At 39.7% G+C, this 15267-nt stretch overlaps 1 protein-coding gene across 5 annotated transcripts in view; it reads left to right on the plus strand.

Annotated features, from left to right (window-relative positions):
• The window catches only part of BNC2 (basonuclin zinc finger protein 2), a 496569-nt gene that overhangs the window by 452150 nt on the left and 29152 nt on the right, over window positions 1–15267 (plus strand). For all 5 annotated transcript variants that reach the window (XM_069962069.1, XM_069962073.1, XM_069962070.1 and 2 more), the window contains one exon: window positions 10445–12402. In XM_069962069.1, the coding sequence (XP_069818170.1) occupies window positions 10445–12402 (1958 nt within the window). The remainder of the gene's footprint in view (window positions 1–10444; window positions 12403–15267) is intronic.

The raw sequence follows: 15267 nt of genomic DNA on the forward strand, positions 1-15267 counted from the left end.
CAATTACAGGCTGAATTTTTGCATAAAGTACACTGCGAAACCAGAAAAAAATTCGAAGTGTGGTGAAATTGAAAAAAAAAACGCATTTCTTTTATTTGGGGGAAATGTGTTTTTACGCCATTCACCCTGGGGTAAAACTGACTTGTTATGCATGTTCCTCAAGTCGTTACGATTAAAACGATATATAACATGTATAACTTATATTGTATCTGATGGCCTGTAAAAAATTCAAACCGTTGTTAACCAATATACGTTCCTTAAAATCGCTCCATTCCCAGGCTTATAGCGCTTTTATCCTTTGGTCTATGGGGCTGTGCGAGGTGTCATTTTTTGCGCCATGATGTGATCTTTCTATCGGTACCTTGATTGCCCATATACGTCTTTTTGATCGCTTTTTATTACATTTTTTCTGGATTTGATGCGACCAAAAATGCGCAATTTTGCACTTTGGGATTTTTTTGCGCTGACGCCGTTTACCGTACGAGATCAGGAATGTGATTAATTAATAGTTCGGGCGATTACGCACGCGGCGATAGCAAACATGTTTATTTATTTATTTATTTGTTTACTTTTATTTAAAACCTGGGAAAAGGGGGGTGATTCAGACTTTTATTAGGGGAGGGGGCTTTTTACTATTAACAACACTTTTTTTTTTTTTTTTACACATATACTAGAAGCCCCCCTGGGGGACTTCTAGTATATACACTTGGATCTCTCATTGAGATCTCTGCAGCATAGATATGCTGCAGAGATCCATGAGATCGGCACTCGTTTGCTTTCGGCTGCTGCAGCCGGAAGTAAACGAGTGCCGAGCCGAGGATGGCGCCATCTTGGACGCGTCCCCGGCCGGCATCAGTAACGGAGATCGCTCCTCCGGGACAAGGTCCCGGAGGAGCGATCTCCCCCACTAGACACCAGGGAAACGTTGCCTCCGGTAATCGGAGGCAGCTGTCAACTTTGACAGCTGCCTCCGATTAGCTAATTAGCGGGCACGGCGATCAGACCGTGCCCGCTAATAGCGGCGGTCCCGGGCTACACGCGGCCCCCGGGATCGCGGCACTTCAAAGCGGGGCCGCCGCGCGGCCCCGCTTTGAAGTGCAAGTGAGGCCATAGGACGTACCGGTACGTCCTATGTCCTTAAGAGGTTAAACAATGCATGATCATAGTGTAAGGCTATATGTTCTGGGCAGCCTTTGGGCTGCATCCAACTTCTTTAGCCACTGGTAATCAAATGCAAAGCGTTCAGGTTAGGATGTACCCGAGCGTGCTTAAGGTTTGCTCATCTCCAATTACAATATATTTTATTAAAATATACTGACTCAACCAATTGTTTTGGGTCTTAATTGAGATTTTTTTCCCCAAAAAAACTAGTCCACTTGTTTTCAGGATCAGTTTTCAGTTTATTTCTTTGTGCAAAATAAAACACATTATTTTACAATGACTTCTGTCAATAAGAATCATGAACATTATTTACGACCGTCATTATCCAACAATGGCTGTTATTTCGGCGTTGTGTTTAGCTAGCCTATAGGATCAATTCTTAAGGTAAAGGAGCAGGATCTTCAAAATGTTAACAGCCCTGTCTGTTTTCTTTTCTCTGTAGTTTTTCATGATATCAAGCTCTATGATATCAAGATCAGTTTTAAGTGAGGACATATTAATTTGTTCATTTTCCTGTCATTGCAATTTACAAGGCACGGCTGCGGATCTAACTGTAGTTGTAGTAAATTCATTTGCAGTGACACAATGGCAGATACACTGAGCAGAGCCCTGCCTAGGAGATAAAGTGGACTGAGTGACTTATGCCGTAATTAGGGGATAATTGTCATTAACCTCGCAAACAGTAGTTTACCCATATTGTTTCAAAGGCTCCAGGATGCATAATGACAAGGTAATCTGTCAAAGCGCTAGGGGGAAATATTAATGAGATTTGTGCAAGCCTGTATTGAAAATATGCAGAAAGCGGCCACATTAAGCTAATTGGTGGATGAATATACACTTGTAAAAGTGCTTCTAATGGCACGTTTGTTTCTCTCCAAATGACTGCTGTTAATGTGGAGAAGTGGGCTGCTCGGAAAGTCAGGACTGCTGGGACGAGAAGCTTATTAATATGTACAGACATAGTTATTAGTACTGTACATTGTTCGCTGCAGGACTGCAATATTAACTTTATTATATTTATTGAGCATTTGTAATGTGTCCTGAGAAAGAATGGAGGAGCGTTCATCCTTGATTTGCTTCAGGTGTCTAAAGGTTGAACAGATGCTGATGATGGCTTAAGTAATGGACCCTAACTACTGACATCATACCGAGTTGGCATGGTTACAGGACAGGATCTTTTCCAAAGGAAATTTGAGCTCCAAATCTAAAACAATGCTTGAGGAGATTGTCAGAAGAAGAGAAAAGTATAAGATATAGTATGATTATAGGGGATAGACATTATTTGCAATCTTCTTTTCAAATATGGAAGAACAACAACTCAAAACTACCTTTCCAGCCCCAGAAAGAGAAGAGAACCAGGTGCTGATGGTATTTGACTGATGGTATTTGGTTGTAAATACACATTATATAGTGATGAAAGACTTTGTTCTTCTCTTCTCAGAGCAAAGAGCAGGCAGGTGGGACAACCCCTCTAAGTGAAGTCAAAACCATTAGTTTTGTGTCTGTTTTATTCTTTATTTAGTAAACATAGTTATAATTTCCATGTATTTTCCTTGTTTACCCTTTACCGGCTACATATGTGGACCCACTGTGCCGCCAAACTGGTTTGACTTTGGACCAGGCCAGGGTTTGGAGTCTAAGTGTCTTCTAGGTACTCACCCTTTATCCTGCTCCAGGTTGCAGAAGCTACAGTACTGTGGCTAGAGAATATTCGGTCGCTTCATACTCCAGAAGTGGTGCCCTGGTTTGGGTAGCGACTGGCCCTAAGAACCACACAGTGCTTGTGCACAGTACTATAGAAGCTGACAGTGAAGACATAATCAGCAGGCTGACTCATCAACAGGAGGATGAGAATAGTACCAGGGACAAGACAGTGGTGTAGTCTAATAGACAGGAGATCAGGCCGTGTGGCTTTGATACAGATGCATCGTGAACTGCAAAAGAAGAGCATCAAACGCTGGATCAGGGCAATTCTCATTGGTTAAGTGAACCAGATGTGATTTTAACAACCAGTGTGACCAAATCATGGAGAAGTGGTTGGATCCTAACACTTTATCCCTGTTTGGGACCCTTTATGTGCCAGAACAGAGAGCAGATCAACTCACACTCTGGTGGACCTGGCTTGTCCATGCATTGCCTTGAACTCCATGATGAGTAAATTTATACAGTAGATGTCATCTGGTCACACAGCTGTGATATGTTGGAGAGGCTTCAAGTGGTTTCGCAGTGACCCAGACATTCACCTCACAGCTTCAAATCACTGCAGTGGATTTACTCACAGTTAAACTATTCCATGGAATCAAATTGCAAAATTGTCAGATTCCTTCACCTAAACAGAATGCTCGTAATACATCTGATAAGCTGTTTTACAATCCCTGCTTGGTCCAATATACAGTATGGAGCACTGCAGCTGCATGTTGTTTGATTGCAGTAACATAGTCTATGTAGCACTTTGTTGTATTTCTTGTCCATGTACTGATATGTTAGATATCATTTCTCTCACACAGTGCCATTAGAGTAAATCTACAGAATCTACAAGTAGCAGATTAAGAATATCATTATGTAATATCATTTGACCAATTACCATTACTAATTCAGACCAGAATTAACTGCTTCATAATTTTTAGGGAGGAAAGGATCAGAAAACTGTATGTTCTACCTCATCTAGCATGGCTATGACTAAGGGCCCCTTTAGTTTGAAATGCGTAAGCCATTTTTTTGCCTTTAGAGTTTAAGGCTATGTACCCATAACATTGCATTATGCAAAATGGGGCCATAATATGTCCATATTTTTGTGCCAAAGTGGCGGACATTCAAAAAGGCAGCTCTAAAGCGGCCATAGAAAAGCTGTGAGGATATAGCCTAATTATATAATGTCTGTCCATAAAACTGGATTATCTAACACTTTCAGGTCTGAATGTTTCATTAAAGAAATTGGTAAAATTAGAAATGAACTGCATCACCGGCGCAACCATTGCCATTACATCCAAAGTAACTGCTACAGGTTAGGGGGTCCTAAAAGAGCCACAAAGCCTGGAATGTAATGGTATAGTGCTGCACAAACAAGGTCCTCCCACTGGAAAATGTTAGGCTGGCCTCCAGGGAATTGGGCCTGGTTTACAGAGTCCTGGCATTTGCCAATATCAGGAGTTTAAAGGGGTTACCCAGTGCTAAAAAACATGGCCAATTTCTTTTAGAGACAACATGACTCTTGTCTCCAGTTAAGGTGCAGTTTGCAATTAAGCTCCATTCACTTCAATGGAACTGAGCAGCAAAACCCCGTCCAAACTGGAGACAGGAGTGGGGCTGTCTTTAGAAGAAAGTGAGCATGTTTTTGTAGCGGTGGATAACCCTCTTTAGGTAAAATAGCACCCACAAGTCAAGATGACTGAGAAGACCCAAGACAGTTGTTAGTATATTGGGTAAATGAATGAGTGAAGCTGTGGTATGCACTCTTTCTTTCTTAGTGGTCGGACCCCTATGGGGTTAGTTAGTTATCCCCTATCCTGAGGACAGAGGATAGCTTTTATTTGAGTGACAACCTCTTTAACTTTTCCATGGAGCTTACAAATGTTTACATGTATAGCACTGTAATCTTCCTTTGTATAATGTACAATTGGGTATCACTGTTGTCTTTTAGTGGGGGGGTTTAACTCTCACTTTGAACAACAGCTTCATGGAACATATATGACATCCTCACAATGTATGCATTTCCTACTGGTATTCCAATTTCCTTTTACCTTGTAGTTTGTGAGATACTGAAGTATAATCTGCATTAGGAACAGGGTGCTAACTATTATATTCCATCTACTATACTGTGCTATATAGTGGTTACAAAATAAAACCATTTTAGTTTAGTGATTAACATTAGAACACTGAGAAACATTGTCAGAAGCTATTGTCCCATATTCATTTTGCTTTAGACAGCAGAATCAAAAGGCATTATTGTATCATGTATACTCCTTATGCAGGTTACTAAGACATATGTATGTAAGCTATATGGAGTACTAAGTAGTCATAGATAGGCACAGTGAGTGACTGCAACCGTATAGCTTTTACTTTAAAGACATTTCTTGTTTTATCTATTCCTGCATTTATAGGGGGGAAAAGATGGAAATTGGGAAAGAAGATATATATATATATATATATATATATATATATATATATATATATATCCCCCCTCCTTAACGTTGTTTTAGTTTTTAAGTGAACTCAATGTTTGACTCCTTGTGCAAGATATTAAGCTGACAGCTTGCATCTTCAAAGCTAATCATCTTGCACTCATCCCTTGCTACAGACGTGACTCAGATGTCAGGACAAAGTATGTCCTTATGTCTGGGTCACATCCTCACACATTTTATGCTTGCCTTCAGGTCAGCTGCAATCATATCATCAGTTCATAGGAGTGGAGCCCTGTACATTGTATAGTCTCCATAATGTTTTTCTCTTTAACTGTGCAAGATGATAGGTCCAGCGGAGAGGTCATCTAGCAGATGCTTTTACGATTCCGTAACACAGTTGGATTGAAGAGCCACAAAAAGTACTCCCATTATAATTGATTGCAAACATGCATGTACAGTACATGAATAATACAGCAAAATTAAACCAGTGGTGTAATGTATGACATGATTTTATAGAGGAACATATTCTTAATTTCTTTTTATTTGAAATAAGGAAAATATTAATCTGACACTTTTGGTTCCTAAAGCCTCATTATGTTCTGCAGTTAAAGGGTTAATACATGTGACTGTGTTTGTTAATACAAACTTATATGCTGCCTATATCAGACACAAATTATGTTTTTTTAATTTAAGTTTGTGCTATATCAATTACAAGAATACTTTAGGTGATCTTTTTATAGTAAACAAACAGTCTAAGCTACAGACAGCATGTTATAGAACAGGACAGGAGTAAATACATAGTTATGTGAGAAAAGATTAATTAGAACTTGTATTCTATTAATTTATATATCTGCTTATTCTGGGTTTAGGAATCCAGTGGGTGGTCTTATTAATGACAGCCTTCCCTGTAAGGGTCCTTTAACATGTACAGATAAATCGCTTAAGTGTACGTTTAGCGAACAACAAGCAATGATTTATTCTTTTAAATGATAGACGTTTAGACAAAGAGATAAATCGCTATGAAAAGTTGTTAATACGATCATAAATACGATTGTAATATAATACTGATCCCTGCAAACAATGAATGTTTGCACTGAAAGAGTTGATCAACAATGATTGTGACCACATGTTTGGCCCATGACTGGTGTCCTAAACCCATAATAAACAATGATTGAAATGAAATAATTACAAATTGTACAGAATTGCTTCCCACAAAACAATATACCAATAATTTTTTTAATTGTTTATTTTGTATTTTCCAATATTTTAACATCCATAAAACTATATTAACATTTAGTCTTTCAGTTGCCTTACAAATGTGATGTACAAAGTATACTGCTGCTCAATGAAAGAAAAAATGTACAAACATAGTAAAAAAGGAGTCCACTTTTAAAATTAGTAAAAGTGCAATATCAATGCTCCATTAGTTTTTGGATTAGCTTGGCTCTGGAGGAATATGATTTCTCATAATGATTCCAGGCATACCTTTTTTAAAAAAAAAATAATATCTATAGTCCCTTAAAGCACCTAGGTATAAGTCTTTCTGTAAATGTAAGTGTAAATGGTGTTCAAAAGCCCAGGGGTCATTGCTTGCTTAGTAAAATCCCAGGTAATTTCAGCCAAGTCATCTTATGTACCGCCTCTATGCCCATTGCATCCACCTTATCCCATTTAATAGCCACTAGATAATAAGCACATAGCTTGGGCCTCCTGTGCTTTTGCCATGCTGGGGAATGCCCACATGGCTATTAAACCTCATTTACATAATTCTAAAAAGGCTTACATCCCGATGCTGCATAGGACTATAGAGACTATATATAGGACTATTAGAAATCATGATGCTTAGGTCTATCAAGCCATGTTTTTTGCTCAGATGTGCAAAACTTTTAACTGGTAGCAGCCTCTGCTGTATGTGATCAATAAAGGGTATAGCATCTCCACTAGAATTAATTCATATAGTGAGAGGACTTTGTTTTATATGTGTAAAGCACTGTATAAATCACATGAAAAGCTATTGTAAATGCATGTATGTAGCATCTATGTTTTATGAGCCCTTTAGGGACTGGAGCCTGAATATTACTGCAATATTAGGGTGCTTTACAGCTAGATACCATCAACAAGCCTTACATTAAATAGCTATAAAGTTTAGGAAAACAGTGGTGCAATTACAAGTGCTGTTTAGCTCCTGTAACAATTTTTTTAATGTTTTATTGAGACAGGACCAATGCTTTCGGCTTTTGAATTTTTCTGGAAGTTATCTCATCAGTTATTGCATGATGCATCCAAAGAGGCTTCAAGGGCTTCACAAAGAGAAAGTAAATTTTGAATGAGCAACCCATGTCTTGTCTTGTGGATGGAAAGTTGGTCGGTGTTTTGTGTGTTCTGAATCATGGAGGGCAGAACATGTGTACTATGTAGCTAAACAATGAAAGTAGATAATATTGAAGATATGTTGCAAAAACAGATGGAATTATACAAGTAGTTGCACATATGAGGAGCAAATAGAATTTTAGCTCTAATGCTGTAAGTGCAGAGTTTTACCCATTAAAGCAGTGCATTTATGTTCCATGTTCATAGAAGCATTATTAAAAGCTGTAAAAATATTTTAAAGACTACCAAAATGTTGGAAGAGTTTAAAGCAAAATTCCTGTCTGGAAACATGCTTTATTTTTACAATAACCACAGGCTTACTTTCCAAAATACTCGATTTTTTATTTCTCTTTAATTTCTTATCCAGACTGTGTTGTTGCTTAGTAACCTTTTGGATTTCTGCTTGTGAATGTGCATTGATATTGTTTGGCACTGGCCTGTTTCAAAATCTTACATGTCTGGTTTTGGCAGTATAAATTAATTGCAGTGGCATCGGGCTAGATTCTTATGAATATCAATAGTAGTATATTTACATCTGTGTAAATTGTAACCAGGAACATACAGAATGGGTTACAGGCAATTATGTAAAGCTATATATTGTACATGGCATATTAAATATCTCATTTTAGCTTTCTCAGAGACTTAGTGAGAGTCATCCATATAACACGATAGCACAGTGAGCTTTAAGGGCCTATTACATGGGTCGTTAAGAGGCTATTCAACGCGGCTGCAGCGAGCGGGTGAGTGCGGGAGGGGGCGGCGGGGAGCTGCGGGGGGGGGGGGGCTGCCCGGGTGATCGCTGATCATCCGGGCAGCCCATAGGATATAGCAGCGTCCTATTCAACGGAGCGCCGACAGCAGATCACTGCTATATCAGTCGCTTGTTTTTCAACATGTTGAAAAAAAAGCGACTGCAACGATCAGCCGACATGAACAATGTCGGCTGATCGTTGCACTTTATTCCACGGGACGATTATCGGCCGAATACGGACGATAATCGTTCCTTGGAATAAGGCCTTTAGGCTGGTATGAGGCTGTTGTTTAAAACTTAAAATAGATTGGCTATTTGGGATTTAAGAGCTTGAATGCAAGGAAAGTATAGAAAGTACTATGAACAACAACACCAAAAAAATTATAGTATACATTTTTAACAATCTTACTTTTTTTTCCAAAAAGAAATATTGTAAAAGGTTTTGTAGTTCAAAGGAGAAATCCCATGAAATTGTAAAAAGGCAGGGGGGTCCGGGAACATTATAAACAAAGTATACTTACCTATCCTAGTGCCCCATAGCGCTGTCCTAGGTCTCATGGCAGCCACAGGCCTTCTGCAGATCTTCCAACTGCAAAGTCACATACCCTGCTGATCGATTGCCTGTTCAGCCAATCAGTGACTACGGCGGAACACCACCCCTGTAACTGGATGGCTGACCAATCAGCCAGGCTGTGATGTTGCACCTGGAAGAGCCAAGTATGTGATGTACCCAGATTCCAGCCAAAAATGACAGCCAGCGGCCGCCAGAGGGGCCTGGGAGCCATGCTACGAAGGCACAAGGACTGGTAAGTATACTTTGTTTACTAAGTTCCCAAACTCCCCTGCCCGCCTTTTTTTAGTTTATGGGACTTTTCTTTTAAGTACTTTTTGGGAATATGATTGGTATAATGTGCATGCAAAATCTTCAGTTTGTTTCTATCCTGTTGACTATTGGAAATAATCAATCCAACTCACCTGCATGTAATCCAGCTCCCAGGCTGGTGGTGGACACCACCTTCACTTAGCACATGTAAGGAAAGTAATTCAGTGTTGTGAAGTGTAATAGTCCAGTGTAAAACTGCGTTAACACGGAACGATTATTGTTCGAATTTTCGCTATAACGATCGCATTTCAGCGATAATCGTTCCGTGTAAACACAGCAAACGATCAAGGGATGAGCGAAAAATCGTTCATTTTGATCTTTGAACATGTTCTCAAATCGTCGTTGGTCGTTCGCTTAAAATTCGCAGATCGCTTTGTGTAAACATTCTTACAAAGATTCACCCTATGTGAAAGATGGGCTTAAATGATCTTAAAAACAATCGCAATAACGATTTTTCTCCGTCTAAACGCTGATCGTTATAAAAAACAAATTGTTGCTTCAAAATCGTTAATCGTTCGATTGGGCAAATAATGGTTCCGTGTAAACCCAGCATAATGTTGGACTATTATAGCCTTGTTGGCTATATTTAGCCTTTTTTTAATTGAAATCTTATCAAAATGAAAATATCACCATTAGAGTTGAGTGAATTGTAAATACCCAATTCTTAATTAATCGAGCCAAGCATTTTTCAATGCTCGAATACTCCCCTCAAGTAACATACCCCTCTGAAATCATAGGGAGACTTGTTGCCTGCTACTTGAGAGTGGAGTGTGCATGGTTAATATAGGGAATTTTATTATTTAAATTTTTTTGTATATTTTGTCTCTTCAGGGGATGTTTAAACAAAATATACAAAAATTAGAACATAAAAGTAATAGCTTTATGCAAAACACATTACGTATGAATGCGGGGAATACTTGCAATTACGGCAATCCCCACATTCCTGCCTCATTTGTATGTGTTTAGCATAAAGATTTTTTTTTTAAACAGAGCTATAACTGATGGCCGAAGAATAGATGGGCCGTCAGTTATTCAAGCAGCATGCTCACTCAACACTAATCAGCATACTTAGATACACAGTTTTTGCCTATTCATATATATTTTTATATTTATTCATATGTATACATTTATATACTAATGTGTATACTTCTCTTTTAGGATACTGCTGGCAAGGTCCTGGATCGTTGGGCAATTATGTCTCGAGAAGAAGAGATTATCACCCTACAACAGTTTCTACGATTTGGAGAGACCAAATCCATTGTGGAGCTGATGGCCATTCAAGAAAAGGAAGGACAGGCAGTTGCTGTCCCTTCTTCAAAAGCTGATTCAGATATAAGAACTTTTATTGAAAGCAACAATCGTACCAGAAGCCCAAGTGTACTGTCACACTTGGAAAACAGTAACCCTTCTAGCATTCACCACTTTGAGAACATGCCCAATAGCCTTGCATTTCTCCTTCCATTCCAGTATATCAACCCAGTCTCTGCTCCTATGCTTGGATTACCTCCTAATGGGCTCATGTTAGAGCATCCTGGACTGAGGTTACGGGAACCTAATAATTTGAGTCAGAATGAATGTGAAGAAACAAGTGAGTCAGAAGTCTCCCCTATGCCTTATAATAGGAATGAGCAAACATCCAATAGAAATGCCTTGAGTAGCATCACAAATGTAGAGCCAAAAACAGAGCCAAACAATGCCTCCCCCACTCAAGCTTCTACTCCTGTCAATGATATAAGTAAGTCTGAGCATGTCAAAAGTTCTTTCAAGATTCACAGAATGAGGAGGATGGGAGCTTCATCGCGGAAAGGCAGGGTATTTTGCAATGCTTGTGGCAAAACCTTTTATGATAAAGGAACACTAAAAATCCATTACAATGCTGTGCATCTAAAGATAAAACACAGATGTACTATTGAAGGTTGTAACATGGTTTTCAGCTCTCTTAGAAGTAGAAATCGACATAGTGCAAATCCCAATCCTCGACTTCACATGCCAATGCTACGAAACAATAGAGATAAAGACCTTATTCGTGCAACATCTGGAGCTGCTACACCTGTAATAGCAAGTACAAAGTCAAGCTTAAATTTAACTAGCCCTGGCCGACCTCCAATGGGCTTTTCAACACCTCCTTTGGATCCACTTTTACAAAATTCACTTTCCAATCAACTAGTGTTTCCAGCTTTAAAAACTGTACAGCCTGTTCCTCCTTTTTACAGAAGTTTACTTAATTCAGGAGACCTCGTGAGTCCTCCATCATCACTACCTACTAGTCCAATATTGCCAGCACCTTTAGGGGTAGAACAGCCTCTTCCTCCTCTGCCTCAAGACCTGCCATCAACTGTGATTAACATGTCAACACAGGACTCTACCGACCTTGCTCCTAAAAAGAAGCCAAGGAAATCTAGTATGCCAGTTAAAATTGAAAAGGAAGTCATTGATACTGCTGATGAATTTGATGAAGAAGATGAAAGCCTTGAACATGGACCTTCCACAAATGACATGTGCCACGATAGCCATTCTCAAGGTGATCTAAGCCCAGGATTGTCAGTAAACAGTTATTCAAAAACGAGCAGTAACAAGTGTATTATGCGTTCAGACACCAGAGCAAACAGTATAACATCTGAAGACCAGGAACACGAGAGAGATTTTGAAAATGATTCAGATACCTCTGAGCCAAAGTTTTGTGATGAACCAATGGAGGATGATAGCCTTCCAATGCACAAAGATGGCAATATTAGGACAGAAAATGATAAATCCTATGAAAATCATATTGACAGTCATCAGCAGGCTGTCATAAAGGTAAAAGAAGAGTTTACAGACCCTACGTATGATATGTTTTACATGAGCCACTATGGGCTTTACAATGGGGGCAGTGCTGGCATGGCTGCACTTCATGAAAGCTTAGCTTCATCCTTGAGTTATGGAAGCCCTCAAAAATTCTCTCCAGAGGGGGACCTTTGCTCAAGCCCAGACCCTAAAATTTGCTATGTGTGCAAAAAAAGTTTCAAAAGCTCATACAGTGTGAAGCTGCACTACAGAAATGTTCATCTAAAAGAGATGCATGTCTGCACAGTAGCTGGTTGCAATGCTGCTTTCCCCTCACGTCGGAGTAGAGACAGGTTAGTACTTTATATTGTATTATGTTGTTTGTTCTTCCATGTTGCATTTCAATGTTTCCTACAAACATCAGTGTAGAAGAATATTGTTTTTGTTGCTTAAACTAAGTTTTTTTTTCTTAATATGTCTAACATTCTGTGCTGATTCATCTCTTATAGTGATTATAGTCGTCAGAGCTAATTTTTTTAACATACAGTTCCACGCCCCCATAGATTTAATCTAAAAACCACTAGGAGATGCTTAGGAGCTTACTGCTCACTTTGAATGCATTGAACTGAATGAATAAAGAGAAACTGTCAGCTTTAATTCATGTTCAAAACTGCTGTTAAATAGCTGTTAGGTCAAGGAGACACACAATACCTTTCGTATATCCATCTGTACTTCCAGAATGTAGAAAAATGCTTTTATTCTCTAGTACAAAGAGTCAAGGGGGCTTTCTTAAGCTCCTAAATAGCTGCAAGCTGGAATGTTTTCTCTGCCCCGCCCCTCCCCCCTGCTTGATTGACACCTGGAAGCTAAGTCCCAAGCAGGTTCAGGTATGGGAGGAGGGGGTAAGGAGGTACAAAACATATAGTCCAGCACCCCTTAAGTGATGAGGATCACTTGCTTATTTCTTTAGGACAGTACAGAGGAAAAAATGACACTTGCCATGTGTTTTCTCGACCTCCTTGAAAAGTGAATTGCAGCTGACAGATTCACTTTACACAGAATGCAGTAAATCCAAATGCTACCCTTATTGATAAGTTTTTATAGCAATGGGGGAGGGGGATTATTCTGAAATGTATCAGCACAGCATTCTGGACCAACAAATGACAAGATATCACAAGGTGGTAATTTACTTTACAGAATAAGTTGGGGAAAAAATTGCACAGTTAATATATGCTCCATATCTACCACAAAATCTTCTGTTAACAGTGTTGATTCCAAAAGACACTTTGAAGTGTTTTAGTATGGTTAACAGTAGATTTATCTAGTAAGATTTCTTTGAGCTTCCAGTGTGTGGATTTCTTAGTCATTACAGGCAGTTAAACATAGACAAACTATAGACATATACTATTTGAGGCTTATAAATGATGTATACTTTTAACAATAAAACATATAATATGAAGATATTTTAACACATAAGAAGAATAAATAAAAAAGTGTGAAATATATTCTGTGAAAACTAAATGATTTCACATCTCGCTGATAAAACTGTTACGCATAATGAAAAATGAGGAGTCCTTTTATTGAACACTCATTTATTTACTATAGCCATGCCCCTTTGTGAATGAGCCAGGTTTGTCTGGCAAATTATATTTTACTGCTGGAACCATTTTTATTTATATGGAAATAAAAGCGGACATGCAAGTATCTTTTTCTGACAAAAAAAAAGTGTGCAATAGGACTCCCTACCCCCAATCAAGACTAATAACTTTTTTTCCAATCTGTTACTCTAGCACTAGATATAAATGCTCTAGATATAAGCTTTAACCCCTTAGTGTCCCATGACGTATCTGATCTGTCATGGTGAAGCGGGGGGAGTTCAGAGAGGGGTCCCGCCGGGACCCCGCTCTGAACGGCGCTGCTCCCAGCTGTTATTTACAGCCGGGGAGCGCCTCTATTAGCCGTCACGGGTCCCGTTGCCGTGTCGGCTAATTAAGCATCTAAATGCAGCTGTCAAACCTGACAGCTGCATTTAGATGCTTAGCTCCCAGTGTCCCTGGTGTCTAGTGGGATGGATCCGTGCTTCTGGCCGGGCCGGGACTCAGCGTCACAATGACGCTGATCCCGGCTCGCCAATACATTGCACTGGCCTGCAGCAGGCCAAAGCAATGTATCACAGATCTAATGGTTGATCTAATCTGATTGGCTGGGCGGCAGAGCAGGACCTCGGGACCCCGTGCAGCCAGAGCCAGGTAATGTATGGAGACACCGGTGCAGGAGCCGAAGGGGTTAAGGGGGCGGCTGCAGACCACTGCTTGTATGTAGTGATAGGGGCCTTCTAGGACCTCGGCTCGTAGCAGAAACTCACAGTGAGTTTTCTGCTGCGAGTCGGTATGTGTGAAGGCACCCTAAAGCTTCATTAAAGCCCAGTGTCAGAGGCGGTGCTGTTTTTGCAAGAAGGTAGATATGTTTTTATATGTTCCTTGATAACCCCTTTAAAAATCAGGTGTAAAAACACTAATTTGCAAGCTGTTTTTGAGTTTTTTTTCCATGAGGTTTATACAAATGTTTTTTTTTTTTTACTGTATGAAGGTACCCTAAAATGTTACATAACATAAATGTTGATAGATTTAGATTGAACCTAGTCTGATTCATGTTCCCATTTACTATGTGGGAAACATCACAATCTGATGTCAAGGAACTCAAACTTATGCTGCGTTTACATGGAACAATTATTGTGCGAATTCGAACGATAATCGTATGTGTAAACGCAGTGAACGATCAAGCGACGAGCGAGAAATCGTTCATTTTGATCTTTGAACATGTTCTCAAATCGTCTTTGGTCGTTCGCAAAGAATTCCCAGATTGTTCCGTGTAAACAGTCGTTCACCGATTTAACCTATGTGCGAGATAGGCTTAAGCGATCGCAAAAGATTTTATCGTACGAATCAATGCATGGCAGCACTGATTGGCTGAAGAGGGGAGCCGGGAAATTCAAACGGCTCCTCTTCAGTCAATCAGTGCTGCCGTGCATTGATTGGCTGAAGAGGGGAGCCGGGAAACTCAAACGGCTCCTCTTCAGCCAATAAGTGCTGAAGAGGAGCACTGATTGGCTGAAGAGGAGCCGTTTGAAATTCCCGGCTCACCTCTTCAGCCAATCAATGCACTGAAGAGGGGAGCCGGGGATTTAGAAGACCTGCGACGCGGAGCAGGTAACGTAT

Source organism: Dendropsophus ebraccatus, chromosome 3, assembly GCF_027789765.1.
Source record: "Dendropsophus ebraccatus isolate aDenEbr1 chromosome 3, aDenEbr1.pat, whole genome shotgun sequence".
In the NCBI taxonomy this organism is placed as follows: Eukaryota; Metazoa; Chordata; class Amphibia; order Anura; family Hylidae; genus Dendropsophus; species Dendropsophus ebraccatus.